General features: G+C 43.5%; 3 protein-coding genes and 2 long non-coding RNA genes across 9 annotated transcripts in view; 1 reads left to right on the top strand and 4 right to left on the bottom strand.

The window, feature by feature from the left end:
* The window catches only part of LOC142952928 (cyclin-dependent kinase 5 activator 1-like), a 5,298-nt gene extending 4,960 nt beyond the window's left edge, over positions 1-338 (bottom strand). Inside the window, exon 1 of the mRNA XM_076094960.1 lies at positions 1-338. This exon is cut by the window's left edge and continues 332 nt beyond it. Coding sequence (XP_075951075.1) covers positions 1-76 — 76 coding nt within the window. The 5' untranslated portion in view covers positions 77-338.
* Positions 339-2,380: 2,042 nt separating this feature from the next.
* On the top strand, positions 2,381-16,141 carry fmnl2b (formin-like 2b). The gene is made up of 28 exons (XM_076095015.1): positions 2,381-2,520; positions 3,187-3,270; positions 3,618-3,698; positions 3,903-3,979; positions 4,349-4,432; positions 4,609-4,752; positions 4,833-4,959; positions 5,056-5,132; positions 7,172-7,265; positions 7,488-7,562; positions 7,930-8,040; positions 8,143-8,292; positions 8,470-8,571; positions 8,801-9,021; positions 9,352-9,455; positions 9,667-9,870; positions 10,845-10,865; positions 11,260-11,384; positions 11,729-11,931; positions 12,571-12,805; positions 13,260-13,328; positions 13,642-13,722; positions 13,831-13,960; positions 14,046-14,206; positions 14,964-15,065; positions 15,238-15,333; positions 15,804-15,927; positions 16,053-16,141. The coding sequence occupies exons 1-28, from the start codon at positions 2,404-2,406 to the stop codon at positions 16,139-16,141; spliced, it is 3,288 nt and encodes a 1,095-aa protein (XP_075951130.1). The 5' UTR covers positions 2,381-2,403.
* Positions 4,453-9,703, bottom strand: LOC142952967 (uncharacterized). Of its 2 annotated transcripts, none has more exons than XR_012954750.1 (5): positions 8,793-9,703; positions 8,457-8,578; positions 8,140-8,363; positions 7,033-7,263; positions 4,453-4,898 (listed from the first exon to the last, which is right to left on the bottom strand). It is a non-coding gene; the product is annotated as an uncharacterized LOC142952967 (long non-coding RNA). The 2 variants fall into 2 exon arrangements; XR_012954749.1 differs by having other exon boundaries at positions 4,454-4,898; positions 8,140-8,366.
* Positions 9,828-17,808, bottom strand: LOC142952968 (uncharacterized). 2 transcript variants are annotated; one of them, XR_012954751.1, is made up of 7 exons: positions 17,226-17,808; positions 17,060-17,128; positions 16,880-16,935; positions 14,019-16,134; positions 13,630-13,719; positions 13,231-13,334; positions 9,828-11,378 (listed from the first exon to the last, which is right to left on the bottom strand). It is a non-coding gene; the product is annotated as an uncharacterized LOC142952968 (long non-coding RNA). The 2 variants fall into 2 exon arrangements; XR_012954752.1 differs by lacking the exon at positions 16,880-16,935.
* A 2,502-nt stretch (positions 17,809-20,310) lies between these two features.
* rgn (regucalcin) lies at positions 20,311-27,106 on the bottom strand. Of its 3 annotated transcripts, XR_012954741.1 has the most exons (9): positions 26,576-27,106; positions 22,666-22,842; positions 22,396-22,578; positions 22,215-22,315; positions 22,012-22,126; positions 21,796-21,927; positions 21,342-21,496; positions 20,980-21,115; positions 20,311-20,512 (listed from the first exon to the last, which is right to left on the bottom strand). XR_012954741.1 is itself a non-coding variant. In XM_076094928.1 (8 exons), exons 2-8 carry the CDS (start codon positions 22,829-22,831, stop codon positions 20,462-20,464), a joined length of 903 nt encoding a protein of 300 aa, XP_075951043.1. In that variant the 5' UTR covers positions 22,832-22,842; positions 26,862-27,106; the 3' UTR covers positions 20,311-20,461. The 3 variants fall into 3 exon arrangements, 2 of the variants coding, with proteins under 2 accessions (XP_075951043.1, XP_075951042.1); XM_076094928.1 differs by lacking the exon at positions 20,980-21,115 and having other exon boundaries at positions 26,862-27,106; XM_076094927.1 differs by lacking the exons at positions 20,980-21,115; positions 26,576-27,106 and having other exon boundaries at positions 22,666-24,627.
* Between the last annotated feature and the right edge of the window lie 140 nt (positions 27,107-27,246).

Here is a 27,246-nt window from a genome sequence, read left to right as displayed (position 1 = left end):
TCTGCAGCGCAAGCTTCTCCGGCCCGCGAGCTGCAACTTTGCGCGAGCCCGGAGACAGAGACAGCGCTGTTCCCATGACGACTACAACACCGAGCAGCGCGAGCCCTTCTGCAGCAGCGGAGGAGCTGTCTGTCTGTCTGCCTGTCTGCCTGTCAAACCGTTAAGAATCTAAATCCATCATGAAGACAAATCAATGACCTGTCTGCAGCTCCTCCATCCTGTCCTGTCTGTCTGGTGGTCTCGATGTGTCCCCCTGTCTCTACCTGTCTCTCTCTCTGTGACGCAGCCTGATGGACCATGAGGGCGGGAGTCCTGCAGAGAGCTGTCCGTGGTGCTGAAACGGGTTAAAGCCGCAGTGAGGCGAAATATCAAAGTGATACGGTAATTGTTATGATAATATTATTATTATTAATATTATCATCATTATTAGTGTTGGAGATTATTTTATATTTAATATTATTATTAGTGTTAAGGATTATTCTATATTAGCGTTGGACATTATTATATATTTTATATTATTATTGGTGTTGGAGATTATTATATATTTAATATTATTATTATTAGTTCAGAGTCAGAATAAACTTCACCGATCAACAAACTAAACTGAGTTTTATTTCTGTTTTATTTTCTCCACTGAAAATAACTTCAAACATTAAAATCATTTAGACTGAGTTCAGTTTTGCATAAAAGAATATAAATTTTATATATCACTTTGATCTTTGACTGTTTCCATCTTCACCTCAACCAGACAATCAATAATTATTGGTCTGCTCCCTCCTTCAGTTGATTCATGATTATTTATTTGAGTGTCATATTCACTTGTTTATGTAACTTCATAATTTTATTGATTATTGATTATTTACTTTCCCTCTAGAGATTTATTGTCCATCAATGTTTAGTTTGTAACCTGCAGTTCATCGAGTCTCCACCAGAGGGACCTCTTCTATTCTAAGTACTGAAGCACTTCTACCACAGAGTATCGCAGAGTACCGAGATACTTCTACCACCGAGTATCAGAGACTACTAAAGTACTTCTACCACCAAATATCACTAAGTACTGAAGTACTTCTACCACCAAGTATCACTGAGTACTGAAGTACTTCTACCACCGAGGGTTACAGAGACTACTAAAGCACTTCTATCACAGAGTGCCGAGATACTTCTACCACCGAGTATCAGAGACTACTAGAGTACTTTTACCACCGAGTACCGAAGTACTTCTACCACCGAGTATCAGAGACTACTAGAGTACTTCTACCACCGAGTACCGAAGTACTTCTACCACCGAGTATCACAGAGTACTGAAGTACTTCTACCACTGAGGGTGTACCGAAGTACATCTACCACCGAGTATCAGACTACTAAAGTACTTCTACCACCGAGTATCAGAGACTACTAGAGTACTTCTACCACCGAGTACCGAAGTACTTCTACCACCGAGTATCACAGAGTACTGAAGTACTTCTACCACTGAGGGTGTACCGAAGTACATCTACCACCGAGTATCAGAGACTACTAAAGTACTTCTACCACCGAGTATCAGAGACTACTAAAGTACTTCTACCACCAAATATCACAAAGTACTGAAGTACTTCAACCACCAAGTATCACTGAGTACTGAAGTACTTCTACCACCGAGGGTTACAGAGACTACTAAAGTACTTCTACCACTGAGTATTACATTACTATCGGGCGTGCTACTTTATATTTGCTTGTAATATTAAACATTATATTATTATATAATAAAACATTACATGTATTTTTTAAAACGTGTGTTGGATTCTTAGACTAAATATATTTAAATGTTACATATTTTTTTTATTAATGTTCTACCCTGTGTGTGTGTGTGTGTGTGTGTGTGTGTGTGTGTGTGTGTGTGTGTGTGTGTGCGTGTGTGCGCGTGTGTGTGTAGTGGGCGGAGCCTGTGGCAGCAGAAGGCTCATTGTCTGAGGCCGACTCTCTCTTTCTTTCTTCATGTGGGGGAGGAGAGGGGGAGGATTAACCGGCTGATCTGCGACAGGCGCTCACACACAACACACACATTTCATATTAACAACACAACAGCTTCATCTGGATCAGCATCCTCTTCATCAGCATCCTCTTCATCATCATCATCAGAAGCAGCATCATCAGCGGCGGCGGAGAGGACGAGAGACAAAGAGACACACAGACAGACGGAGAGACAGACAGACGGGATGGAGAGACCAGCGATCTCTGCCGTCTAACGACAGACAGACAGGAGAGGGAGACAGACAGGAGAGACACACAGACAGGCCTTCATCCCCTCGACCGCCCGTCTGTGTTCCGTGTGTGATGGCCGACCACATGTTCCTGCCGCTGTGCGTCTGTTGAGTGTGTATTGTTGTAGGTGGGTGTGTTCACTGTGTGTGTGTGTTCGGTGTGATGGGTAACGCAGAGAGCATGGAGACCCAGCTCGCGGTGATCCGGTCCAGAGCCGCTCCGGTTCGACTCCCGATGCCCGACCCAGCAGAGCTGGAGGAGCGGTTCTCCATCGCCCTGGTAAATACACGCACGCGCGCACGCACGCACGCACGCACACACACACACACACACACACACACACACACACACACACACACACACACACACACACACACACACACACACACACACACACACACACACACACACAATGAACGTTTGATATGAATGTATAAATGTTAAAATAATAATTGTGTTTATTGATAGTGAACTCATCTTCAGGTTCAGACTCACTGAGCTCCTCTTTTCTTCTCTATTCTATTTATTTTATTTAGTAAATCAAACATCTTTTTCTATATTTAATATTTCTGTCTGAAGGCTTTAGCGTCAATCATCAGTGACTTAATGATCACATTCTCTGTTTTATTCTGGTTTCCATGATTGTTTGTCTTCCTGTTTGGGTTCTAGCTGGTCTTCACTGAACCTGAACCAGATCCGTTTCACATTCTGACCTACTTTGACTTTATTTTTTAAATGTTCCTTTACTTTTGGTTTACTGGAGTTTGGAGAACAGTAACAACTAATAGGGGTCTGGGGGGTTTGGAGGAGGACTTGGAGGGTCTGGGGGGGTCTGAAGTTTTTTTGTTTTTTTTGGAGGTTTTGGATAGCTGGCTGGATTTAAGGGGACCAGTTCTGAATGTTCACATAAGTTCTCAACAATTTTTTGGACAAATTGCGTTTCAGAATTCAATGAATCTTCCTCCTGACAAGGTGCGTCTGCTGCGTTCCTATGACAACGACAAGAAGTGGGAGCTGATCTGTGATCAAGTGAGTGTGTTAATAAAGTTCATGAGTTTGAATCTGTTCTAGAACCAGGACTTAGTTTGGTGGTCCGAGACTCTTCAGAGAAACAGAGGAGTTATATTTACTAACAATATTTCATATTATTAACAGTTACTTTGTGATTTCATGACTTTCTGTAGTTTTACACACTCATCGTTGTGCCACATATTACAGATGATACATTATAATTCATTCTTATTACACATTATACATTATAATTCATTCTTATTACACATTATACATTATAATTCATTCTTATTATAAATGTTGAGTCATGTGGATTTGAGGTTTCTGGTGGGCGGAGACTCACGTGTGATGTCATCATGCTTTAGGAGCGGTTTCAGGTGAAGAATCCTCCTCACACCTACATCCAGAAACTCAGAGGCTTCCTCGACCCGGCAGTCACACGCAAGGTGAGCTGGGAAATGTAGTTCATAGACGTTTACAACAGAAGTCTTTTTGTTCTGTTTGAAAACAAAAACTGTTTATTATAAGACTACTTTATCATTATTATTTACCATTATCATTATTACATCTAAATGTCAAAGACAAATCAACCCTGAAATGTTTCTGTAGGAGTCTGTCTGTCTGTCACTAACCTGTCTGTCTGTCTGCAGAAGTTCAGAAGAAGAGTCCAGGAGTCGACTCAGATGCTTCGAGAACTCGAGATTTCTCTTCGCACAAACCACATCGGGTACCTGTCTGTCTCTCTGAAACTCTGTTGCCTGGAAATTACATATATATTCCATTAATTTCTGCTGAAAGGAGTCGTTAGTGTAAAAATACTGATTCATTTCAGGGTTTTAGGACTCGTTCCTTTAGCTTAGCTTGTTCCACATAACCACCATATAGTATCTGTCTCTCTCTCTCTCTCTGAGGACCTGTCTGTCTCCGTCTCTCTCTCTCTCTCTCTGATGCCCTGTCTGTCTCCGTCTCTCTCTCTCTCTCTGAGGACCTGTCTGTCTCTGTCTCTCTCTCTGAGGACCTGTCTGTCTCTGTCTCCCTCTCTGAGGACCTGTCTGTCTCTCTCTCTCTCTCTGATGCCCTGTCTGTCTCTCTGCAGGTGGGTCAGAGAGTTTCTGAATGAGGAGAATCGAGGTCTGGATGTTTTGGTCGAGTATTTGTCCTTCGCTCAATACGCCGTCACGTGAGTCTGAACAAACTAAATACTCCATCATTACATATTGAAATGTTTATTTGAATTCTCACAGTTTGAACCTTTAAACTTGTTTAAACTGTTATTAGTTGTCGTGTACTGTTCAGATGTTGTATGAACAGCTGAGACTCAACAGAAGCCGGTCCTGTTGTCGTTTGTGTGTTCAGGTTCGATGGAGAGCCGTCTGAGTCTGGAGGTGAAGTCTCGTCCATCGACTCTCCCTGGAGTCGGTCCATAGAAGACCTTCATGGAGACTGCAGCCTCCCATCCCCGTCCTCATCTGTTCCCAGAGCAGCTCGACACTCCATCAGGTAGCATGAATACAACCCTGATATCTGACCAGGGACCAGCTGTAGAAGCAGATAATAATCTGATGTCTTTGTATTTGCAGCTCTGCGATGGTGACTCGCTCCAACACTCTGCCGAGTCGCCGAACTCTGAAGAATTCACGACTCGTCTGTAAGAAAGACGACGTTCATGTCTGTGTCATGTGTCTGAGAGCCATCATGAATTACCAGGTAACACTTTAACATTTAAATGTACATGAAATACATCAAGTACTCTAAATATGGTGCTTCTGTCTAAGCCGTTATTAACTTCATCTGTGTCCTCAGTACGGATTCAACATGGTGATGTCTCACCCTCACGCTGTCAACGAGATCGCCCTCAGCCTCAACAACAGGAACCCCAGGTCAGTACTACAAGTACACAAAGTACTAACGAAGACTAGACAGACAGATGTACACAAAGTACTAACGAGGAACTAGACAGACACAGGTACACAAAGTACTAACGAGGAACTAGACAGACACAGGTACACAAAGTACTAACGAGGAACTAGACAGACACAGGTACACAAAGTACTAACGAGGAACTAGACAGACACAGGTACACAAAGTACTAACGAGGAACTAGACAGACACAGGTACACAAAGTACTAACGAGGAACTAGACAGACAGATGTACACAAAGTACTAACGAGGAACTAGACAGACACAGGTACACAAAGTACTAACGAGGAACTAGACAGACACAGGTACACAAAGTACTAACGAGGAACTAGACAGACACAGGTACACAAAGTACTAACGAGGAACTAGACAGACACAGGTACACAAAGTACTAACGAGGAACTAGACAGACACAGGTACACAAAGTACTAACGAGGAACTAGACAGACACAGGTACACAAAGTACTAACGAGGAACTAGACAGACAGATGTACACAAAGTACTAACGAGGAACTAGACAGACAGATGTACACAAAGTACTAACGAGGAACTAGACAGACACAGGTACACAAAGTACTAACGAGGAACTAGACAGACACAGGTACACAAAGTACTAACGAGGAACTAGACAGACACAGGTACACAAAGTACTAACGAGGAACTAGACAGACACATGTACACAAAGTACTAATGAGGAACTAGAGAGACACAGGTACACAAAGTACTAATGAGGAACTAGAGAGACACAGGTACACAAAGTACTAACGAGGAACTAGACAGACATGTACACAAAGTACTAACGAGGAACTAGACAGACACAGGTACACAAAGTACTAACGAGGAACTAGACAGACACAGGTACACAAAGTACTAACGAGGAACTAGACAGACACATGTACACAAAGTACTAACGAGGAACTAGACAGACACAGGTACACAAAGTACTAACGAGGAACTAGACAGACACGCACACAAAGTACTAACGAGGAACTAGACAGACACATGTACACAAAGTACTAACGAGGAACTAGACAGACATGTACACAAAGTACTAACGAGGAACTAGACAGACATGAACACAAAGTACTAACGAGGAACTAGACAGACAGGTACACAAAGTACTAACGAGGAACTAGACAGACACATGTACATAAAGTACTAACGAGGAACTAGAGAGACACAGGTACACAAAGTACTAATGAGGAACTAGAGAGACACAGGTACACAAAGTACTAACGAGGAACTAGACAGACAGGTACACAAAGTACTAACGAGGAACTAGACAGACATGTACACAAAGTACTAACGAGGAACTAGACAGACATGTACACAAAGTACTAACGAGGAACTAGACAGACAGGTACACAAAGTACTAACGAGAAACTAGACAGACACAGGTACACAAAGTACTAACGAGGAACTAGACAGACACAGGTACACAAAGTACTAACGAGGAACTAGACAGACAGATGTACACAAAGTACTAACGAGGAACTAGACAGACACAGGTACACAAAGTACTAACGAGGAACTAGACAGACACAGGTACACAAAGTACTAACGAGGAACTAGACAGACACAGGTACACAAAGTACTAACGAGGAACTAGACAGACACAGGTACACAAAGTACTAACGAGGAACTAGACAGACGCATGCACACAAAGTACTAACGAGGAACTAGACAGACACATGTACACAAAGTACTAACGAGGAACTAGACAGACAGGTACACAAAGTACTAACGAGGAACTAGACAGACACATGTACACAAAGTACTAACGAGGAACTAGACAGACACATGTACACAAAGTACTAACGAGGAACTAGACACAGGTACAACTAACTAAACACTGCCTACCTGCTGGCCTGTCTCTCCACTAGTCTCTCTAATGTCTGCCGGCCTGTCTCTCCACTAGTCTCTCTAATGTCTGCCGGCCTGTCTCTCCACCAGTCTGTTCATACTTTTGCTGACCCATCTCTCTCCCTGTCTTCATCAGGACGAAAGCTCTGGTGTTAGAGTTGTTGGCGGCGGTGTGTTTGGTCAGAGGAGGACATGAGATCATCCTGTCAGCCTTCGACAACTTCAAAACTGTAAAAATCACACACACGTCAGTTTTATGTCACAGTTACAAACTGTTTACAAAACAATTTTTCTTCTGATGCCACTGTTTGACTTCTTCGTTGGTGCCAGAGCAGAATCAACAAACACATTTACATAATGTAGTATTCCACACACAGTACTCTCTACAGACTGCAGGTAGAATGAATGGTATTTAATATTCATTGATTAATTGACTGATTGATCTTCTGCAGGTTTGTTCGGAGTCGATGCGTTTTGAGAAGTTGATGGAACATTTTAAGAACGAAGACGACAACATCGACTTTTTGGTACGAGAGATTAACTCTATGTTAACTTTAATTCATTATCTTTAGAATATATATAGTATTGATCAAACTCTACACAACATTCAGTTAAAGCTTCGTCAACATGATTAAAGCTGCTGTTTGACTTTAACTTAAAGTTCAAACACAATGTTTAACTGTCACTTCATTTAACCTGATTCAGGTTGAAACATAAACACAACATTGTTAAATAAACACCAACTATAATAATTCATTTTCTTAATATTAAATTATTTCTTAATTGACCTTTCTATTATTTTAGGGTTAGAGTTGAATTAGGATGACATCAGCAGGTAAATAACTGGTTTCCAACTGAACTTGTGTCTGTTGTTGCCGTGGTGACGGTGGTCAGGTGGCCTGTATGCAGTTCATTAACATCGTGGTTCACTCGGTGGAGGACATGAACTTCAGAGTACATCTGCAGTACGACTTCACAAAACTAAACCTGGACGAACACCTGGAGGTAACACGGTCACATGTTCCGCTCTCAGCCAATCACACGAGGGCTGATGATTAACGACAAGCCTGTCTCTGTGTTAACCCGTCTCTCTACCTGTCTCACCAGAGGCTGAAGCACACGGAGAGCGACAGGCTTCAGGTTCAGATTCAGGCATATCTCGACAATGTGTTTGACGTCGGGACGCTGCTGGAGGATGCCGAGACCAAAACCGCTGCTCTGGAGCGAGTCGAGGAGCTGGAGGAGAGCATCGGCACAGTAAGACAGACAGGTGGAGAGACAGACAGGTGTACTAATCTGTCTCTCGCTGTTCTCAGATGTTGAAGCGTCTGCTGGTCAAAGAGAACGAAGCAATGAAAGACAGACAGACAAGTTTAGAGACAGACGTGTATTCAGACAGACAGGTGTCGACTAACCCATACCTGTCTCCCTCAGATGTCGGAGCGTCTCCTGGACGTGGAGAATGAAGCGATGCTGAAGATTGTTGAACTGGAGAAACAGCTGATGCAAACCAACAAGGAGCTGGACAACGTCCGGGTCAGTGCTGTTGCCATGGAAACCACACAAACATTTGGTCACCATAGAGACAGACACCGTGTATGATGATGCTAATGAGAGGGATGTTTGCAAAAAGATGGGTCTACGTTTCGGTTTCTGAACCTGAACAAAATAAACGGAGAAAATATTTATAAATCTAAATATTGGAATGTTCCTTTAACTTCTCACCTGTTACCCAACAACCACTCCCCACTTGTTACCTGTGCAGGAGGTGTATGCCAGCAGTAACTCTCAGGTGCACACCTTGCGGCGGATTGTTCGGGAGAAGGACCAGACGATCCGGCGTCAGAGTCGTCTGGAGCGACAGGCTCAGGAGGCCCAACAGGCCGGAGGACCCGGAGCTCCTCAACCCCAGAGAGGAGAGGGAGACGGGGGAGTTGGTGACTCCGCCTCCCCCTCACCTCCACCTTGTCCTAACCTGTCCCCTAGGTGAGAGACGTCCCCGTTTACTCCGCTGTCAGAGACTAGCTGCTATATTTCTCTCTGGTGGTGAATACTAGACTTATGTTCATCAGACGTACGCAGCAATAAATCCTAAGTGAAAAGGACCCAGAACAGAACCCTGAGGAACCCCACCCTCATAATCAATACTGTGAATGGGATGATCATGAAGTACTGTGTTGAGCCACAAATGACTTCACCTTACGATGCCAACATGTCAGATGTCCAAATCAATGCAAAAAGGGGAAAACGTTTTCTTCCTGAACCAATGACTGATGATTGTTTATTGTTGATTGATTACCGTATTGATTTCGACAGTCCTGAGACCGTAGCCTATCACAGCATGGGACCGGCGATAGGCGGAGCTCCAGGGATGCCGGTCCCGCCCCCTCCACCTCCTCCGCCACCAATGCCAGGCACAGGTGAGTTTCAGCTCCACCAATCACAATGTTCAATCATAAAATGCATAAAGGGGTTCCCACTGCAGTAAAAGAAATAGTACTGCAAAGTGATGCTAATACTGCCACCACATACTACAAGTACTCCCAAATGATAAACTTTTAGTACACCACGAACCAGTAACAAACATTTACGCATTACCCGTTTTCTTTCTTCTTCTCTTTGTCTTTTAAGTGTCCAATGGGTCATACCCTGCACCTCCCCCCGCTGCTCCTCCTCCTCCTCCTCCTCCTCCCCCTCCTCCACCTCCTCCTCCTCCTCCATGTCGGACTAGCGAGCTCTCCTCCTCCGTCCCCATGCCCCCCCCTCCTCCCCCTGTGGCCCCCCCTCTCCCAGGTTCGGGTGGGCCCACGGTCATCTTTAACTCTGGACTTGCAGGTGAGACTGAACAAGAGGGTTTAAATGATGCATTTACAGACCGCACGGGAAAATATGGAACTTTCACTTTACAGTCCAGCATTGAAATCTACACTGAGGTAAACTTTCAAAAATATTATCGGAAACATGCACTTAAAGAGTAACGCGACATCAGGACGAAGGTCTGTTTGTTTCTGTCGATACTGTTGGACCACCAGCATCACTGATGGTGTACTGGAGTACACCTGTACAACAATTTAAGGTGTACTGAGTACACCTGTATAATATTTACGGGTTACTGGAGTACACCTGTACACCTGTCACTGCAACAAGGTGAGAAGTTAAACCACAGCAAAAAACTAGATTTATTTAACAAACACGAACAGATGGATTGTTGTTTATGTTTTAACCTCTAAAACGTTCTTTGCTGCTGAGCATTTTCTAAAACGTATTTCTGGGTCGATTTACAAGATTTGCTTTAAGTTTATTTCTATTAAGATTGCCACCATCTTAAAAAAAACTCCATGTTGGTGCTCATGGAGTCTTTTTGAATGAAATGACCAATTATGTTTTTCAGGAAATAGTTTGCCGATAGTTGTCAAGGTTTAATTTGACATGTTAGGGTTAACCTTTGTCATGTTAATAGAGGCTAATAACCACCTGACATGAACCCCAAACCTTCAGGGAATTATTCCACTTATATCAATGTTGTAAAGTAGAATTGTTTTACCGATGCTAACGTATTTCTGATGTGTCCTCTGACAATTTCTTTGGATGTCCAGATTCAGTTTTTTGTGAAGTCACTACTGTTTATCTTTGTTGTTGTTGGTGAGCCTGAGTCGCAGGTGTTTGGTTTTATTTTCCAGTTATTAAAAGTGAATCGACCCCTTCCAGCCAATCACAATCCAGAATTCTCAGTTGTCATGGTAACTGTGCAATTTAATCCGGCGAGTTTCATAACACTAACATGTTTTTTTCTCTCGTTCTGCTGACAGACGGTCCTCTCAAGTTATTCTGTAAGTTTACTTACTATCTTACATTTTACCATCTTTACATTTCTCGATAATCCTCCATCATCCCTCCACCATCGCTCCTCCACCATCCCTCCTCCATCCCTCCTCCATCGCTCCTCCATCCCTCCACCATCGTCGCTCCTCCACCATCCCGCCACCATCCCTCCACCATCGCGTTACAGCGGGTTAGGTGAACGGGGTTAGGGCTATAGTGAACGTCTGTTCAGTTTCAACTGTTGTTGTTGAAGGTGAACAAACATTTCAGCTGTCAAAGACCAAAGTGAAATTTGACTTCACATTCAGTCCTAACACTAGATTTTCATCCTTCTCAAAGTAAATCTGATGTGGAGTAGACTACCTGTCTCCTTGCTCACCTGTCTGTCTCTATGATGTACAGCGGTGAAGATAAAGAAGCCGATACAGACCAAGTTTAGGATGCCTGTGTTGAACTGGGTCGCCCTGAAGCCAAGTCAGATCAACGGGACCGTCTTCAACGACATCGACGATGAGGCCATCCTGCAGGTAATACAACAGTTACATTCAAGTATTCAGGTTATTTAGATGTTAAGGTAGAAATGTGTTATTTATAAATATATGAAACTCTAGATGAGAAAAGAGAGCAGCTGATGTTGTCATGCATTCACAACAAAAAGCTTCAAGCTGCAGAAAGTGAGTAAACGAGGTCTTAAACTTAATGAGACCTCGTTAAAAAATGGTTATATCTATACTTTGGAGTTTCACTTGACAGGAAACATACAGACCGTTTATTGCTGAAGTTGTTGTACAGCCTGCAAGGCTTTAATCAGTGCTGAAAAGATTCTAAAAAAGACGCTGCCTGTCTCTCGCTCTGTGTATCTCTCTCTCAGGACCTGAATGTGGAGGAGTTTGAGGAGCTGTTTAAGACAAAGGCTCAGGGTCCAGCAGTGGACTTGACTCTGTCCAGACAGAAACTTCCTCAGAAAGCTCCATCCAAAGTTTCTCTGCTGGAGGCCAACAGGTCTAAGAACCTGGCCATCACTCTAAGGAAGGCCGGCCAGGGACCGGAGGTCACTTGTCGCGCCATCCACATGTAAGTCCACCAGTAACAATAACACTGGTGCAAGTACCGATAGTACCTGTAACAATAACACTGGTGCAAGTACCGATAGTACCAGTAACAATAACACTGGTGCAAGTACCGATAGTACAAGTAACAATAACACTGGTGCAAGTACCGAAAGTACCTGAAACAATAACACTGGTGCAAGTACCGATAGTACCAGTAACAATAACACTGGTGCAAGTACCGATAGTACCAGTAACAATAACACTGGTGCAAGTACCGATAGTACAAGTAACAATAACACTGGTGCAAGTACCGATAGTACCAGTAACAATAACACTGGTGTAACTACCGATAGTACCAGTAACAACACTGGTGCAAGTACCGATAGTACCAGTAACAATAACACTGGTGCAAGTATTGAAAGTTTTTTATTTTTTTTTTTGTTTGACGTTAACCAGACTGTTAACTACGATTCATGTGACTACCGAGTGACTAACAAGTCATGTGACTAATTACTTTTAGTTTTTCACGGGACCTAGCAAGTCCATCAGACAGGTGTGTTCTGATTGGCTACCTGAGAAGTCCAGACAGTATTACTAACAGTGGAAGGTCTGTATTTCATCTTGGATTCAAAGTAACTCAGTGTATTTTGTGTTTCTGCAGGTTCGACCTACGGACAGTTCGGGTGGACTTTGTCGAGTGTCTGATGCGTTTCCTGCCGACTGAGGCCGAGGTGAAGCTTCTACGACAATACGAGAGGGACAGAAAACCTCTGGAGGCTTTGAGTGACGAAGACCGCTTCATGATGCAGTTCAGTCGCATCGAACGACTCACTCAGAGAATGTCCATCATGACCTTCATGGGCAACTTCACAGACAACATCCAGATGTTAACTCCGGTAAGACGGGTAGAGAGACAAACATTGTCATGGTAATGAAGATCAGGGAAGACGTATGAAGGATTTAAACCAAAGGCGATAGATACGGTCTTTAATGGGTTAAATGGGATAATTACATGCTCACTGAATATGAGATATTCTTTGGAAAATATTTTTTTACATTTAAATCAACAAATAAAAGATATTTGAAATATTGATCCACTTTTTAAATATGTCATGAACAAGTACAAAGGGAAAAGAGAGTCAAACAAATAGAGACAGACGGGTAAACAGACAGACGGGTAAACAGACAGACAGACGGGTAAACAGACAGACGGGTAAACAGACAGACGGGTAAACAGACAGACGGGTAAACAGACAGACAGGTAAACAGAGACAGACGGGTAAACAGACAGACGGGTAAACAGACAGACAGTTGTACACACTAATGGATGTTTGTTGTGTTTCCTCTCAGCAACTCCACGCCATGATCGCTGCTTCAGTTTCTATAAAGTCATCTCAGAAGCTCAAGAAGATCCTGGAGGTCAGTCTGTGTTTGTATAGAAGTATTTACACTATAAATATACAGTCAATGTATTTTATCCGCTTAACTTATAATTACAGTATTTGTTTATAATCTTTATAAAATTGGTAGCTCACATCAAGAAATCGTATTGGTTGATAAATATAATACTTACTAAGTATTATATCTAATATCACCACTGCTGTGACGTAGATTAAAAAACAACTGCTAAACAACAAGCAGCGCTACATAAAGACAAGGTTCCATTATGTTGATATGTATATAAATGTATATCATTAAAGAACGAAAAGTAAAACTACACCTGCTTCTGTAGATCATCTTGGCTCTGGGGAACTACATGAACAGCAGTAAGAGAGGAGCCATTTACGGATTCAAACTGCAGAGTTTAGACCTGGTAACACACACACACACACACACACACACACACACACACACACACACACACACACACACAACTTGAGGTTTATACAGGAGAATATTTGTAATAATATCTGTGTTTCAGCTCCTGGAGACAAAGTCAACAGACAGGAAACAGACTTTGCTTCATTACATCGCCAACGTTGTGAGAGAGAAATATCCTGCAAAGTGTTTGTTCTACAACGAGCTTCACTATGTGGACAAGGCTGCTGCAGGTAAGTCTGTCAGCCAATCAGAGCGCTGCAAGACAGACTGTGTAGTGTGTGTCCTCACCCGTCTCCTGTCCTCACCCGTCCTTAGTGAGTCTGGAGAACGTGCTGTGTGATGTGAAGGAGCTGCAGCGCGGCATGGAGCTCACCTGGAGAGAGTTTAGTGTTGGACACAATGCCACGCTGAAAGACTTCATCAGCAGACACGAATCACGACTCGGCAAACTGCAGGAGGACGCACGCATCGCTCAGGTGAGACGACACACACACACACACACACACACACACACTAAGTTTAATTTGTTTTACACAGAATATGGCGACCACTCCGATCGTTTTCCTCATCAAAGTCATCAATGACAGAGAGAGTATGAACTGAATCATGACTCTTCATGCTCTGAATATCAAGACTCATGATGGTGGTTCTTTGCTAGTTTAATATGAAGCTTCATGTTAACATTTGTGAGGAAAGACAACATATATTTAAAAGATCTGTCACCCGTAGCTCCTTATTGAATCATTTTCGTAAAAAATGTCCAAAACATTGAAGATTTTCGTCAGTATAAAAATAATTCAGTGTTATTTGCTGAAATATAGGCTGAAAAAATGATTCAAGTTGTAGCACACAGCTAACTTACCCAACAACATCGAGGACTTTACGGGCAAAACAAAATGGTTAAGAAGTAAATTCACTTTTTAATATTCTGAAGATTTCAGGACTTTAACACTGGAATAAAATAAAAAGAGAAGAGCGCATATTAAAGATATTTTAAGTTTATGATGGATGAGTATAAACAATAATATATTACTTGCTGATGACATCACTGTTACTCATCCAATCACAGCGCAGAAGGAAGACGTAACAAAACCTTTTTGGTCACGTAGCAAACATCTGAAATAAGAGCTATTTTTAATTAGTAATCAATAATTATTAATCCTGCTATTTGAAAAATCATTAATGAAACTGCACTGTAAAAACTAATCTATTCCTTTTGTTTGGATTCTTCAGGATGCTTTTGAAGACGTGGTGAAGTTTTTCGGGGATAGCTCCAAGACGATGCCGCCGTCTGTTTTCTTCCCCATCTTCGTTCGTTTCATTAAGGCATACAGGGTGAGTGACACATCTCAAGCCCCGCCTCCCATACAGGGGGCGTGGTCTACGGACATGAAGGACCAGAGTTTGTCTGAAACAAGTCCTCAGGTCTTAATAACTTACAGCTCAACACAAAATAAGGTTGGTGTGTATTCAATGTGTGTGTTTCTGCATATGTGTGTGTGTTCAGCTGGCAGAGGAGGAAAACGAGCAAAGGAGGCGTCAAGAACAAATGTTACTGGAGAAACTGGAGCAAGAGGAGCAGCAGGAGGAGGAGGAGACCAAGGTGAGACTGTGACCTCTGACCTGTCACACGGTGGAACTGCTGAGTCATGATTTACTGTCGACCAGCAGTGTAGAAAGAATCTAAATAGTCACCGATTTGTTCGTTTGTACGCAACTCTATGGCAACAAGACTCACTCGCAACGAGACTCACTCGTCTCTGTGACGACACCCATAGGTTCCTGCAGAGCCAAAGTGAAGCTGGGTGGCTCCGGCTGGGTGGCTCCGGCTGGCAATATTTAATTTTTGGAACCAGAAGTGACCAAATTTGGACGGGACAGTGGAGCTTGAGAGGAGCAGGGCTCAGTGGCGGAAGGTCTCATTAGCATGACCAATGCTATGTCAGCAGCTAACGCCAGTGCTAGTTAGCTATCTTTCTTGGCAAGCATCCATAATTTACATATCAGTTGGTAAGATCTCTGAAGGTGGTATGATCTCTAAAGGTCTCATCTTTCTCCCCCTCCTCCCTCCAGTCTCCCTCCCACAGGGCGAAGCGGCCGCAGCAGGAGCTGCTCACAGAGCTCAGACGACGACAAGGAAAAGACAGCTGCCATGTTTATGAAGGGAAGGATGGAGCCATAGAGGACATCATCACAGGTAAACACATGGTTACAGGTGACATCACACCACTTATAAAAACTTTGTGACAGGTGAACAGTCATGTTTAGACCTCTTCTTCTGTCTGTCATCTGATTGGCTGTTTTGTTCCGTCTCACCTACAGCTCTGAAAGCCGTACCCTTCACGGCCCGATCAGCCAAACGCAGCTCTCGCTTCTTCTGTGACCCCGCCCACTCTGAGGAGCACTACTGAGACGGGGGGGGGGGGGGGGGGGGGGGTAAGAGAGTAAGAGAGACAGACAGAGATAGAGAGAGAGAGAGAGAGAGAGTAAGAGAGACAGAGAGAGAGAAACTCATAGCAAAAGAGTTTATGTCAGCATGTTTGAGGAGGACGTCATGTCTTCTTCAGATGGCCACGCCCACTTCTAATCAAGGGGACCAATTAGCACTTTGAAAATATTTGATGTGAACCGATGACATCATGGTTTGTATGTTATTTTTTGGTCAATTTTTTGGTCATTTTTTGGTCTAACCCTAACCCTGACCTCTGATCCGTCCCTGGTTCCAGAGTCCTGGTTCTGGGGTAGCAGGTCTGTGGTTGTTCTGGGTAATTCAAGTCTTTAACTGGATCTTGTACAGGGTTCTGCTCCTTTATTGTATTCTACTGTGTTCTACTGTATTTACTCGCCTTACCAGAGTCGGGGATTCACACAGTTTGTGTTTTCCTTTCATGAACTTTCATTAAGAGTGTTAGCGTTCACAAACTAAAGAGTTAAACTCTGGTTATCTGTGACTCTGCCTCGACCCGGTCACCTTCCTGAACCTTCCTTTCACTGCATTTTCTCTAAAGTCCTGCTGTTAGCCTGTTAGCTATCACCGGAGCCACAGCAGCAGAAACTTCAAAACAATATTCATATTAAATAAGTATGTGATTCAGAAACTTCGAGCGATGAAAGTTTGAATTCTGCCGTTGCTTTTTAAAATGTATCACCTGAAGCTCAAGGCTGAGGTGTGTACTGCAGTTTGAACTGTCACAGTGGAGGGGCACTGGAGCAGACACAGAACAAGAAAACACATTTCCCAGTTTGATCAGTTTGTCTCCATCTCCCCATCAGGAACAGTTTTCCTTCCAACATGAATCCAGATTTAAAATAAGAGACGATGAACTGACCTGATTCAGGAAACTATTCTGTCCGGAACATGAAGTCGGTCTGCTGGTGAGGCTCAGTTCAGGACACACCTGGAAGGACATAAAGAGACACCTGTAAAAAGATGGACAGAATCATCGCACGTCTGGACAAATGGACAAACCTGGACCAACAGTACTTTACACATACCTGCAGGGTTGTCCTTCAAGGTGTTCTTGTCCGTATGGAGTGTCCCGTCTCAACCTGAGACCTGGACAGGTCAAAATAAACCCACCTGGATCAAACTTGGATGGACAATGAAAAACTCAGAAAATGAGGACAGACCGGTAGAGTTGTCCTTAAGTCTTCTGGAGTCCCTCCTGGTCCGTAGAGAGTCCAGTACCACATCGAAGACAGTCACCTATGTGTCTGGTCCAGCATCAACACCCCCCCCCCCACCCCCCTTCGCGTTTTCATTAAAGATCATAAAACATAATTTGAAGTTGAAACAAAAGAAAAAAAGTGAAACAGCACAAAGTTTTCTACGTGTACATACATTTTCTAGAAAGCTGTGTAGCGTTGCTCGTTCTGTGTTTGTTGGTTGTTGGTGATTCTGCACTTGGTGGTTTCAATAAAATGCACCGTGTCTATATGATGTCAGTCTCTTCAATACTGTGAGAAGAATGTCTCATGAGTGACACATTTGATGCTTCAGTCTAACAGGTTTATATTAATATAAACATGTTATAGTAATATAAACATAATATACATGGTTAAAATGAACAAAACTACTGAGTTTAATATAAACATAATTTAAATTAACATTAAAAAGTAGTAGCTCATTATATACACAAATATATATATATTAGTGCTGGGCAACTTAACGCGTTATTATCGTGTTAACGCATTAATTAATTAACACCGACAATTATGTTATCGCGCGTTAACGCATTTTGTTTTCTTATTATTTGTAAAGTGCGTTGCTCACTGGCAGCGGTGGAGGAAGTCTTCAGACTACGTTGATGCAGCGTGTGGGAGAAGTAGAGATAAACTAAAGCAACACAAGCTAACAGATGCTACAGAGAAGTGGAGACAAACTGCAGGTTAGTGTTGTGGAAGATGTCGGTCTGAGGAACGTTCTCAAGGTGCGTTCGCGTCGCGTTTGGTGTGAACGCACCTTTAGGATCCCAACGAATAACGTCACGTATGAGCCTCAAGACGCACCAGTAACCAGAAGAACACACGAGTTGTATGAAAGGAGAGGACGACTAAAGCGACGGCGTTACAACGTGCAGCAGCTGCTGCTCTCACTGGAGACTACTGGACATCACTGGGTCACCTTCATCACCTCTGAGTTACAGCATTATAGTGATGAAGAGTAGAGCTGCATCACATGCTCTGACTGTCATGAAGACACAACACACACATGTAGATGAAACATGCTGAAACATGTTATTCCTGTTGCACAGCAGTGGAACGTTTCACATACAGTCACACACTGAGCACAGATAGTGAAGAGATAGAACTGCTGCTGTGTAAAGGGAATACTGCTGCTAACAACAACCTGATGTGTTTAAACCAAATGTTATTGACCTTTTGTTCATATAGCATCAGTGGTGGGCCGTCAGGGCCTGCAAGGCCTTCTCTGCTTCCAGTGCAGCTTGTTTTAAGTAGAGCTTTTATCCAATCAGATTTCACCTCTGTGTCTCTAGGTAAGAACAGAGGCCCGAGGCCTGCAGACTCACAAGTGCATCCATGTGCAGTTTAAGTGAATGGGGACGATATTGTTGATTGTCATCGTGTTCAACCAATCAGATCTTTAGTTTGACATGTTGGGCGTATTCTTTGACGTGTCAGAGCCTGCTAGCTGGCCTACAAGTACGTGATTGGTCAGTGGGCTAGCGTGACATGTTGGGCGGTGACAATCCCAATATCTGCTGCCTCTGTGGAGCGGACATTTTCAGCCCTCAAACGCATTAAAACGTATTCAAGAAATACAACTGGGGAGGCTCGACTGTCTTCACTGGCATCCATGAATAGAGAAGGTCTTCTTACTGGAACTAAAACAGACGGATGTACTGACCAACCGTGAGATTAAACTCTTTGTTAACAAAGAAAGGAGGATGCACTTTGTCTTTAAATAGTGAACAGCAGCTCTGGTAAGTTAAATGCGTTTGTTTGTACATCTGCAGTAGCTTTAATATGCTTGTTTATATATTTGTACAACTTGTTTTTATGTAGAGGGATTTTTGTTTGGTTTTATATGTGGGCGACTGTGGCTAAGTGGAGAGTAGGGCCGACCTTCAATCAGAGGATCGGCAGTTCGATCCCCGGATCCACTAGTCGCATGTCGATGTGTCCTTGAGCAAGACACTCAACCCCAAAATTGCTCCAGTAGCTGTGCCTACGGTGTAGAAATGTGATAGAATCTGAATTGTAAGTCACTTTGGATAAAAGCGTCTGCTAATTGACTGTAACGCAATAATGTAAGATGTGATAGGAACTATTGTTAGGTCCAATGTAGCTCTGGGGACACATTTAGTCGGTGCACAGCAACAAGAAGACACGTGGGGCCTTTCCCAATACCCAAGTTCACAAGTACGAACTTGTGAACTTTTGGAGTACTTTTTTTTCAGAGAACGCAGTACGGACAATTGGAACAGCAGCTTACTTGATGACATCACCACCTCAGCTAGTCTTGCTAATGAGTTTAATCTGTTTTTTGTTTTTTTTACTGTAAAGTATTTTTACAATCAAACTAAATATGACAACCCTGCTTTTTTCATTTTCATTTAAAATAAAAAATGATCTATATCATAGATATGTGGATCAGATCCGGATTGCTGTATGCTTTGCCGTCAATACCAGCGGCAAGTTTCAAAAAGACTCGCCGAGATCAGGCAGTTCTAGGCGGGTAACATGAGCGCTTCTCGCCTAAAACATCCTAAAATTACTTTCTGTGACTTAACAGTAGTGTTTCAACTTCCAGTTGTGATTTCTCCTCCGCCATTGTTTGCTGTTGCTGGTGCAAAATGCATTCTGGGATATTTGGCTGTCCCAAGTACAGACAAGTCACCTCCGATGCATCCTCGGTAAAATGGACGGAGAAAGCCACATCCGGGCATTTGGACCTGGCTTGGCTTGATGTGAACTTTGAATTGGAACAGTACTTGGGCTGAGACTGATGACGTTTCACAACTCCACAAGTACAGAGAAGTACGCATATTGAGAAAGACCCTTATTGGCTGTGACAGTTTCCTCATTTGATTTGTTATTGATAGTTTTTTCTGACTCATTGTGTCGTCATCATTTTTTTTATTTACAGTTACAAACTGCTGCAAATACTTTGTGAAAATAAACATTACATCATAAGTAAATAGTTATTTTTGATCAACAGTGAGCTCACAGTTTCACAGGGTTGATCACTTCCTGCATACGACAGGTGATCATCCAGAGAACGAGTTTGAAGGCCGACCTTTGACCCCAAGTCCTGTCACCTGTAAACACACAGTGGGTCAGTGCTACAGGTGAGTCGATTAAAGCTTACTATCTAAAATCAACAAATAATTTTTAAGAGTGTGTGTGTGTTAGTGAAAGAGGAAAAATAAAAAGGGGGGAGAGACACTCAAAGCAAGGCAGATCCTCACCACCACAGCAAAATACGGAGACTGTTACTCTATCACACAGAAACCAGACTAGCAAACTTAGATTCGGCCAGCCGCCGTTCTGATCTTTGAACTGATAAAATAATTACCAACCTCACTCGCAGTGACCGATCTATCACAACACGGTTACAGCAGTATGAAATCCAACAGCAGTTTTTGCACAGCACTGATGGAACTCGGCGGTCCGTGTGCATACACAACACCACGTTATAACAATACAGTAAACTTAAAACAAAACAAGCAAGGTAATAAACACACTATGACCCAATTATGCCCTGACACCAAACTAAGCCTCTTACTGTGAGATGACTTCTTAATGGTCGACGTGGTCCTTCAAATTCTTGGTTAAAACTCTGCACCGGAGCTCCAAATTGCACGGCGATAAACCTCTATTTAACAGAGAGGCTCCTTTGGAAATTATGGGGATTCTTCTTCCTTATGACCGGTAAAATATTGATGTTAACAGGGAGAGAACAGGGCATAGTCAGGTGGTGCAGGTGAGTCGGTGGTGCAGGTGAGTAAGTGGTGCAGGTGAGTAAGTGGTGCAGGTGAGTAAGTGGTGCAGGTGAGTAAGTGGTAGAGGCGAGTAAGTGGTAGAGGCGAGTAAGTGGTAGAGGCGAGTAAGTGGTGCAGGTGAGTCGGTGGTGCAGGTGAGTCTCACCTTGAACGTGCCTCCAGCCAGCGGCTGTTGTCTTCTCCCTGATTGGTCGAGGCCCAGACTGGCTGAGGTCACGTAAAGGTCAGAGTAGTCTGGACCTCCAAAACAACACGAGGTTGTCTTCATCACCGGCAGAGAGACCGTCTGCAGCCGCACACCTGAGAGAATACAGGTAATCATCATCAGTTTAGAACAACCACACCATTAACTACCTCGACTTAGTTCTTCAGTTTCATAATGATCCAAAAGTATTTGTTAATTGTTGGAGTCCGTGCAGTTTGTCTGGGTGACTGTTTTGCAATCTTCACCTTTTGTGTCTATAAATACAAAATGTTTACAAGGTCTTCATAGATCCTCTTAATCTTTAACGTGGACGTGATTGATGCTTTTAACTTTCAAATGTTCAACACAGCACAAAGCCCTCTGTAACTTGACCAGTACAACCACTATAACTAACCAGTAACAGGGTCGATGTTGATGACTCTTCCGCCGTTGTAACAGGCCACCCAGAGACGACCATCAGCATCAACTGTCATCCCGTCAGGAAGCCCCTCCCCCTCCTCCATACGATACACCACACACCGGTTACCTAGGCGACACACACATCAAACGTGTATCTCTGTGTACTGAAGTATAAATACACACACGTACTACAGTATAAGTACACCGTTACCGATGTGTCCGCTGGTTGAGTCGTAGTCGAAGGCGTCGACAGTCAGAGACAAACTGTCGATGTAGAAAAACGTCTTCTGATCTAAAGACCAGTCCAACCCGTTCGATATGTCCACCTGAGAGACAGACAGGTACAGACAGGTGACAGTACCTGTTCAGGTGTTTGGTCACAGAGAAACATTTGCATTGTTAAAGTGGACTCACCTGGCTCAGGTTTTTGGTCACGCTGAGGTTAGAGTTCACAGAGAACAGAGACCCTTGTTGTCTCTGAACCTCGGCGGGTCGCTCCTCCTTCCCCATCGTACCTGAGATGCCACACACTGTTACCATGACAAGGTTACCTCAGACAGGTAAACCGACAGGTTCCACAGGTAACCAGACTCACCTGCCAGCAGGCGTCCAATCGGATCGACCTTCCCGTCGTTCAGTCGGTTGTTCTTTTTGTCCTCGTCGACCTCCACCAATGATGTCACCATCTGAGTTGACCAATTGACAGCCACGATGCTGCGGCCCACACCTGCAACATAACCACCTGACCTGCGAGGAACCACGAAGCCCACCGTGTCACCTGAGGACCGACAGGAGGTGTGAGACAGGTGTCTTTTTTTAAATGTTACATTCTCTAATTGTTTCTGAACGGTTCTCATTGGCTGACCTGTTTCCAAAGACTGGATCTGATTGGTCGATGGACTCCAGCGGTGGATTTTCTGCCCGCCGATGTCGACAAACAGCAGCGTCTGCTCTGACTCCTCCCACACTGGCCCTTCACCAATCAAAGCGCTCGCCTTCACCACGCACTCTACCTTCACCGATGACATCATCAACTGGCTGTCTGGACCAATCATAGAAGGGGATTCACCTCACACACTGTTTCCATTGTCACAGCCCGGCTCAGAGACTGAGACAAACCAGGCAGACAACAAGCTGGCTGCTAAAAGGAAGCTATGTATTCTTTACAAACATAAGTAAACCAATTTAAACACTCAAACATAAACCGAAACAACTGTGTTAAGCCAGTGACACCAAGGATCTTCCTTCCAAAGAGCGAGGCTGCCAAATGAAGAAGGCCTTTAAGGGGAGAGCCACACCGGCTCAGGTGAAGCTCATCAGCTGGATCAGCACCTGCAACAGATAGCCAAAACAACAGGGACACCTAGTGTTTGGGAGGAGGAGGGTCATCACCCCCCCCCCCCCCCCATAAAAACAGGGTTCCCATCAGGAATCCCTACATGACACTGGCAATGCCAATAATGTGCATACCAGCTACAAGGGCTATACTTTTTACCAGTGGTGGGCCGTCAGGGCCTGCAAGGCCTTCTCTGCTGGCCTAAACAGAATCACAAAGTTAGAGCTATTTTATAATTTAATAATTGTTCTTAAATACACTACATGTATAATAATTTATATAAATATTTTCCCCTTATCTTATTTTCTCATTGCACAGCTACTGTCTTCCTCAGTTGCTCTGCTTCCAGTGCAGCTTATTTTAAGTAGAGCTTTTATCCAATCAGATCTCACCTCTGTGTCTCTAGGTAAGAACAGAGGCCCGAGGCCTGCAGACTCACAAGTGCATCCATGTGCAGTTTAAGTGAATGGGGACGATGTTGATTGTCATAGTGTTCAACCAATCAGATCTTTAGTTTGACATGTTGGGCGTATTCTTTGACGTGTCAGAGCCTGCTAGCTGGCCTACAAGTACGTGATTGGTCAGTGGGCTAGCGTGACATGTTGGGCGGTGACAATCCCAATATCTGCTGCCTCTGTCGAGCAGACATTTTCAGCCTCAAACGCATTAAAACGTATTCAAGAAATACAACTGGGGAGGCTCGACTGTCTTCACTGGCGTCCATGAATGGAGAAGGTCTTCTTACTGGAACTAAAACACACGGATGTACTGAACAACCGTGGGATTAAACTCTTTGTTAACAAAGAAAGGAGGATGCACTTTGTCTTTAAATAGTGAACAGCAGCTCTGGTAAGTTAAATGTGTTTGTTTGTACATCTGCAGTAGCTTTAAGATGCTTGTTTATATATTATTTGTACAACTTGTTTTTATGAAGATGGATGTTTGTTTGATTTAATATGTGATAGGAACTATTGTTACGTCCAGTGTTGCTCTCGGGACACATTTAGCCGGTGCCAGTGTTGGCAACTTGGCGAATTTCTCGGTAAATCTGGCGACTTTCTAAACCCTCATGGCGACTTTTTTTTGTCAAAAGCTACTAGTGGCAAATCTAGCGCCTTGTTCTGGTGTTGTTGGAGACTTTTGTGACGTTAAAGGACGTACGTTCTACAGTTACTGTCGTGAACGAGCAGCGGGTGCTGCCCCTCCGCCGCCCCAAAGCTCACAGGCGGTAACTCGCGGAGACGCACTCCCGGCATATTCTCTGCAGACAGGTGTTGGCTTCATTTTTACACTAAACAAATAATGACCGTAGCTGTGTTTCAGCTGCAGGACAGCAGTGAAGGCCCAGGTATAACATGCACGGACCGCCTGCTTTTTACCATTCTACCAGATATCCAATTCTGGTAGGCTGCAGTTTCACCATACTCACAAATTCTTAAAAGGGTTAGGGTGCAGCGCAGGAAGCCCTGGGGTGTCTGTGGCTCTCCTCCAATGAGACCCCAGTGTTGAGTTTGGATGAAAAGTCACACTTAGACGCGACTTACATCTCCTGGAGCTTGGCGTTATCTTAAACTCAAATCAGGCTATTAACTGCTCTGCAGGCCCTGCAGGCCCCTTTGTTCAGAGCACATGGTGAAATCTCAACACGGTGGTGCAGGCGAGTCGGTGGTGCAGGTGTTGGGACATTGTGGATGTGGTCTCGCCATGTGGTTTGAATAAAGGAATCTGAGTTGGACCTGCAGAGCAGTCAGCAGCCTGATTTGAGTTAAGATTTCTACCAACCCCCGGTAAACGTTAAATCACACCTACGTGTGACTTTCCATGCAAACTTAATACTGAGGTCTGATTGGATGAGGGCCACAGACTCCACAGAGATTCCCTGTGCTGCAGTTCTGATGTCCCTGAAACCATAAAACTCTGCATAATCCCCAATCTGAGCCAACAACGCAATGTAAGAGTAACGTGTGGTCAGCATCCGACCAGTATCTACTCTCAGCTACACACAAAAATTGAGAAAAAAGTATGCGTATTTTATTCACAAAATGGAGGAACCAACCTCACATTATTAGCAACATCGAAAGCACACGAGGGCCCAGAAAAACCAACAAAGACCTGCCCCATGCCACCATCACTCAAACTCAACCTGCTCAAAAGTTAATTCGGTCCGATTACTCACCCCAGCTCCACTAGAGGCAGACGCACCAAAGGTGTCTGAGGCGGAACCAACAGCATGCAGTTTAGACTGGAGAACACCCACTTCAACCAGATTTTATTTTAGGATGTTCTTCATGTTCTCCTTCAACTGCTTATCTCCGACATCCATCTTAAAATGGTCAGCAATTTTCACTCACTGCTCTAGCGAACACTGCTCCAAAAAACAAGTCCTCAACAGTAGCCGTACTAAACCAGATGGTTACCTCTTAACTGCCCGAATACACACAAACCCAAGAACTGATGCCTACAGAATGAAGTAAATAAGGTTACACGAACCCTCCAACAGCCAGACATCAATCGGCCCATACACAGCCAAACATCACTGTAGTCCCGTCCCTCTAACTGCCTAACCAGAGACTAATTAAACAAAACAGCACCTTGTTAAACCAGCCAGCTTCCTTAATTTTCCCACAAAGCAAATCAGCCTACTTACCAGACTCAAGAGTCTCCCAATCAACCCGATTGCGCAACCGATTCAAAACAAGGCACACAGCCTAGCATGCTACAGCTGCTACTACTATTACAGCTGATCTCTGACATCAATGCCGACACCGGTTCAAGCAGGAATGGATGAGCCCCAATATGTCACAGCACGGCTCAGAGACTGAGACGAACAAGAGAGACAACAAGCTGGCTGCTAAAAGCAGGTAATTTATTCTTAACAAACATAAGCTGAAACAACTGTATTAAGCCAGTGACACCAATCAGCACCTGCAACAGATAATCAAAACCACAGAGACACTGTGACGACCCTCTCTGAACTGTCTGCCTGTTCGTTTGAGGCTGATATTTGGTTCCAAGTAATAATGGTTTTGTGTATATATATTTCTAAGTACTAAGCTAATATATATCATTACACATAGTGTAGTAACATTTTAAGTAATATTTTAGTAGAGTACTACACTGTACTCTACATTTACCACATTAAGATACTACATGTATACATACAACACGGAATAACTCAACATACAACATGTAGTACCACTAGATGTCATTGTACTACATAATACCACATGTACAGACAATAAGTACTGCATATGTTTTACAGTACTGTGATACTACCGACACTAGAATATGCAGTAATACTAGGATAAAGAACGTTTTAATACACATTACAATCCATAAAGTCGACAATCGGAGCGTGAGTACTGCATACTATACTGCTCAAACCCTAAAACGAAGTACTTGATACTTTCAACAGGTGCTGACTCAGCAGTTCTCTCACCAGACTCGGTTAACATTCCGTCTCTTTTTGTTGCTGCCTTGCTCATCGACACGTCACAAACTACTGCAGTTCAACTGACGTCAGACAATCTTTCGACTTTTCTACATTCGGCTCAAAATCGATCACTTTAGAAACACGTGACAGAGTTCTGACGTCACGTCACTCTTCAGACCGAGTCCGTCTTTAAACCGCTGGACTTCAGATACTTTTAAACACACGCAGTAGTACTTTAGGACAACGTGTACTTTGTGTACTAGTACACATTCGAGGAAAAAAGACAACGTACCTGATAACTTACAGTCCGCAGTAACGTTACTTCCTTCTGAAGTATTTTTAAGTAGTAGAACTCTCGACCGGATCAAAGTACTTTGTTTTGTTACTTTGGATCAGCTGATCTGATGGCTCTGCTCACAAAAACCGGAAGTACCGACTCAGCAAAGTTATGAATGAAACGGATCCGACCTGATAAAGTATTCTTTCTTATCGATATATTATTCATTTACATGTTAAACTGATTTACAAACATCAGAATATTTCATCTTATTCAAACGATATAAACTTCATGTGATCTAATCAGGAAGACCATGAGACGGGCCTGAAAGCTCCAGAGACAACTTTGTGTCGACGATGAAGCTTCAAGTAAAATAAACAAGAAATAAAGCAAACAAATG

Source organism: Anarhichas minor, unplaced genomic scaffold (genome assembly GCF_050575085.1).
Source record: "Anarhichas minor isolate MPS153535 unplaced genomic scaffold, ASM5057508v1 ptg000018l, whole genome shotgun sequence".
In the NCBI taxonomy this organism is placed as follows: Eukaryota; Metazoa; Chordata; class Actinopteri; order Perciformes; family Anarhichadidae; genus Anarhichas; species Anarhichas minor.
This window is presented reverse-complemented; position numbering and strand designations above follow the sequence as displayed.